The following is a 4369-nucleotide window of genomic DNA, read 5'->3' as shown; positions in this document are numbered from 1 at the left end:
GAGGATATGGCAGGTATGCCAGAGCCAGAGGGTGCTGAAAGCATGCCAGAGCCTGGGGAGCCCAAGGCATGCTGGAGCCAGAGAAGCCAGAGACATGCTGGAACTGGGGATGCTGGAGGCACACTAATGCCAGAGGCACACCAGAGCCAGAGTTGCCAGAAGCATGCCGGAGCCGGAGGATGCTTGAGGCACACTGGAGCCGGAGATGCTGGAAGCACGCTGGAGCTTGAGGATGCTCGAGGCACGCTGCAGCTGGGGATGCTGGAGGCACGCTGGAGCCGGAGTTGTCAGAAGCATCCCAGAGCCAGAGAATGCTTGAGGTGCACTGGAGCCGGGGACGCTGGCACCAGGGGTTGCTGGAGATGTGCCGGAGCTGCAGGATGCTCGAGGCACGCCAGAGCCRGGAATGCTGGAGGCACGCCGGAGCTGAGGATGCCGGAGGCAGGGGGTGTCGGAAGCCTGCCACGGCCGGGGATGCTCGATCCCCAGCACCCCKGGGTGCTCAGGCCGGATGTGTGCGCGTTGCAGCTGGGAGCTGTGCGGGAGGAGGCTCCGGAAGACCCGTCGGGACCAGCAGACCCAGGGACGGGTCCCACGGGGGACCCCCGCACCCACCCCGACAGGCAGCACCCGTTCCACCCGCAGCCACCCGGCGCCAGGGCCCCCGCGGTGCCCCCCCGCGGCACCGTCCGGCCTCGGGGTCCCGCCGCGCCCTGGCACCACCCCCACCCCGAGCTCCGGCATCCCCTGCTCYGCTCGGCACCCTCGGTCCCTCCAGCCTGGCCGTGGGTGCCCGTGCGGCAGCCCGGTGTCCGACAGGTCCCCGCGGGCAGGACATGGGGGCCGAGYGGCCAGGAAGCTCCTGAACTTGGAGGTCGGAGTTTGTCGTTCCCCGGGCGGCTCCTTCCCTGCAAACGGYGCTGAACTCGACGGCATCGAAGACTTTGGATCGAGCTGCATCGCTCGCTCGGGCGAGGACCTGCGGGTCCGGAGGGGACGGTGGGGCGAGCAGCTCGTCCCAGCGTCCCACCGGCCGCCCGTCGCCAGCACCCACCTCGCTCCCTCCTCGGGTTATTCCACGTCGCCGTTCTGCTTGTGCCGGCTCCCGGGCGCCGGCAGCTCCTCCTCGCACGGCGGCAGCTCCTCCACGGACATCTGGTTAGTGATTCCTGGTGACAGGGACGGACAGGTTGGAGCGGGAACAGGGTTCAAGGCAGCCCCCTGCCCCACGGCGCCCCATGGAGACACCCTCCTCCCCGCTGCTGAGTCCCTTCCAACTCGTCGCACACGGGGGTTGCCCCATCTGCCGCCACCCTCCACAGAATTGGGGTGGGCCGAGTTCTCCTGCATCCCGGATGCACCGGCCCCACCACGGGCCCCACAGCCGGCAGATCCAGCACCCACCGCTAGCCGCCCGCTCCTTCCACTTCTGCTTGTTCTCCTGGATGTACTTGGACCAGGTGGAGCGGAAGCTGGCCASATCCGTGTTGATGTCCCCCAGCTCCAGGTGCTCGTCCAGAGACGGCTGCCGCCACTGCGAGCTGCAGGGAGGTGGGTGGCGAGTTCGGTCAGGCTGCCCAAGTTCGTGCCAGCCCAGCCCCCCAAATCAGCAGGTTCCCCCGATCCCTCCTCTGAGGTGGAGCCCAGTCACATCCAGGACTTCCCACCCCATGCAACGGACTCAGGGCAGGACTAGGAATGAGATCCAGRAGTCCGGGACTGCGGGCACGTCCCCATGGCTAGTGTCTGTCGTGACCGTGGCCACAGTCCCCRACCTGGCTTGCTGGCTGGCTGTTGGGTTGCCCTTGGCTTTGGCACCGTCCTCCACAAGGGGCAACACCATCTTCTCAGCCACGTCAGTCAGCACCGAGAAGGTGGGCTCCACGATGAAGTCAATGAAGCCTATGGCGGCAGGAGGGGGGGACAGCGGTGTCAGAGGATGACCATCCCCCTCCACACAGCAGCCGGCCTCGGGGGGCCGTGGCTCACCGATCTGGGACTGGGCCACCAGCGTGGAGGTGCGGTCGCAGAGGGGCGAGAAGGGCAGGCCCAGCTCAGCCTCCTTGTCACCCTGGCAAGGGGAAAAGGTCCCAGTGACCCCATGCAGCTCAGGGATGCTGCAGGCGACACCGAGGCGCTTATGGGGAACCGCGCAGGGTTGCAGTATCCACCTGTTGCAAACCTCCCTTGGGGCTTTCCAGGAGCTGCATCCCACTGCGGGCCCAGGCGTCCGGGAGAACCTACCTGTCTGAAGAACTCCTCCATGAGGGCTTTGGTCCAGCGGCTGTGCACCGTCCACTGCTTGGTGGGGTGGCTGATGTCGGCAGCGTGCAGCAGCAGGGAGAGCACCTTCGATTTATCGATCCTGGGGGGATGGGGACGGCGGTGAGGCCGGGGACCAGCCCCACTCGCCACATTGAACACGGCCTGGCCACGCTAGCTCGCGCGCGTGCAAGCGGGTCCAGGCGATGTCGTGTCCCTTCTCGCAGGCACGAGGCTGGCAAAAGTCCTACCTGCAGTTTCCTTGTGCACACACATGCACGCAGATGCATATGCGCACGTATAGACGTTTGCACACACACGCATCACACACACACACACCCCTACAAACACACAGGCATGGTGGCACAAGCGTGCATGAATGTGCACACACGCCAATAAATGCAAGTGCACATGTTTTTGCAAACGCGTGTGCACATCCCTCATGCCCCGCACTCACCGCTCCAGCTGCTGTAGGGAGGTTTTCATGGACTTCACCTGCTGGAAGTGGCAGGACATGTCGGTGGCCAGAACCATCTCGATGACCAAGGCTCGCAGCTCCCTGCGCAGCGCGGAGAAACACACACCGTCGTGACCAGCTCCCCAGTCCCRGGGTGCTCAGCACCCTCCCCGGGTGCCCAGGCTGGGGACAGGGAAGGGACAGCAGCGGGGATGGAGCCCTTACGCAAACTCGTCTTTGGTCAGGTTGACGAAGATGTTCATCTCGTCGTCTTGCATCATGCGGAAGACAGCACTGATGTGGTGGTTCTCCAGCACCGAGCGGTCGTTGTAGAGGATGGCGCACTCCGACCTGGGACGAGAGGTGACGGCATGGCCCCGGTGCCAGGGGGGCCCTGTGCAGCCATGGGCAGGCTGAGCTTCTTGCCAGGGGACACGAGTAGGGGGATGTCCCCAAGGTGCCAGCTCATCTGTACCCTTGGCCATCCTGGGGAGCCCCAGGTGTCCTGCRTGTCCCTATCTGCATCCGTGGTTGCACTGGTGACCTCTTGGTGGCCTGCGTGTTCCCATAGTACCAGCACATCTGGAGGTCCTGCCATATCAGTGCCACCCAGGTGGCCTGTGTGTCTCCATGGTGGCAGCACATCTACATTCCTGGCCACAGCGGTGACCCCAAGTGTCCTACTTGTCCTCGTGGTGCCACCTACATCTGCTTTCCCGGCCAAATAGGTGCCCTGGATGTCCCCATGGTGTCCTCACACCTGTATTCCCAGCCATCTGTATCCACCTAGGCTCAGGTGGCCACCTGGCATCCTACATGTCCCCATAGTGCCACCATATCTGTATGCCTGGCTCTATGGGTGCATCCAAGGTGTCCTCTGTCCCCAGCATGCCACGTGGCCCTTCCATGCTCCTCAATGTCTCATGGGTCCCTGTGGTGCCAGCAGCAGGTTCCCAGCCCTGTCTGCCATGACTGTGCCATGCCACCTGCCCTCACTTGGTCTGGATGTGGAAGCTGTTGGTGGTGCCCGTGTGCTCATAGTCGTGAATGGCAGCAGCAAAGATGATGGCCAGGACCTCGATCTCCGTCAGGTAGTGCTGGGGGAGAGACGGGCATCAGGGACAGCGGGTGCCTCGGGGGGGACAGGGACATGCACCCGAGGGGACAGTGAGGAACATCTGAGTGGGACACCATGGGGCACCTTTGTGGGACAAGACTGGAGACCCCGAGGGGGGGCAGGGCAGCTCAAGGGGATGCTCAGCCTCAGGGCTCCCCACGGGCAGGTCACACGTGGGGCTCCGTGTGTGTGTACAGCCTCACATGTCACCACACACATGCATGGCCATGCATGACCAGGACACACGTGTGTGCGCAACAGGCCCRTCGTGACTGCGTGTGTGCACACGTGTGTGTGACATGCAGGTGACAGGGTGTGAGACCCTCCACGTGTGTCCCCAAGCCTCACCCGGGCTGACGGAGGTGCTGGCGGGTCACCCCCATCCCCATCCCCGTCTGCTCATCCCTACAGCGTTTCCATGGTGACAACAAGGTCGCTAGGTGGCGCCATCTCCGTGGCAACCAGCATCACCCAGTCGGGCTGGACCAGCACCGGACACCGTCCCGGGGACCGGGCCTCATCCCGGACACCAG

The 4369-nt window shown here is 64.5% G+C and overlaps 1 protein-coding gene across 2 annotated transcripts in view; it reads right to left on the bottom strand.

Annotated features, from left to right (window-relative positions):
- Positions 1 to 6: 6 nt before the first annotated feature.
- The window catches only part of PDE1B (phosphodiesterase 1B), an 8859-nt gene continuing 4496 nt past the window's right edge, over positions 7 to 4369 (bottom strand). For both annotated transcript variants that reach the window (XM_085313849.1, XM_085313848.1), the window contains exons 6-14: positions 3716 to 3816; positions 2945 to 3070; positions 2720 to 2821; positions 2245 to 2365; positions 1990 to 2071; positions 1776 to 1902; positions 1405 to 1541; positions 1055 to 1169; positions 7 to 979 (exon numbers count right to left, since the gene is read on the bottom strand). In XM_085313849.1, the coding sequence (XP_085169975.1) occupies positions 1072 to 1169; positions 1405 to 1541; positions 1776 to 1902; positions 1990 to 2071; positions 2245 to 2365; positions 2720 to 2821; positions 2945 to 3070; positions 3716 to 3816 (894 nt within the window). In that variant the 3' untranslated portion in view covers positions 7 to 979; positions 1055 to 1071. The remainder of the gene's footprint in view (positions 980 to 1054; positions 1170 to 1404; positions 1542 to 1775; positions 1903 to 1989; positions 2072 to 2244; positions 2366 to 2719; positions 2822 to 2944; positions 3071 to 3715; positions 3817 to 4369) is intronic.

The sequence above is a fragment of the Rhea americana genome, unplaced genomic scaffold (genome assembly GCF_003343005.1).
Source record: "Rhea americana isolate MKP2758 unplaced genomic scaffold, rheAme1 scaffold_399, whole genome shotgun sequence".
Classification (NCBI taxonomy): Eukaryota; Metazoa; Chordata; class Aves; order Rheiformes; family Rheidae; genus Rhea; species Rhea americana.
The sequence above is the reverse complement of the archived record's forward strand: the minus strand, read 5'-3'. Positions and strand labels throughout refer to the sequence as shown.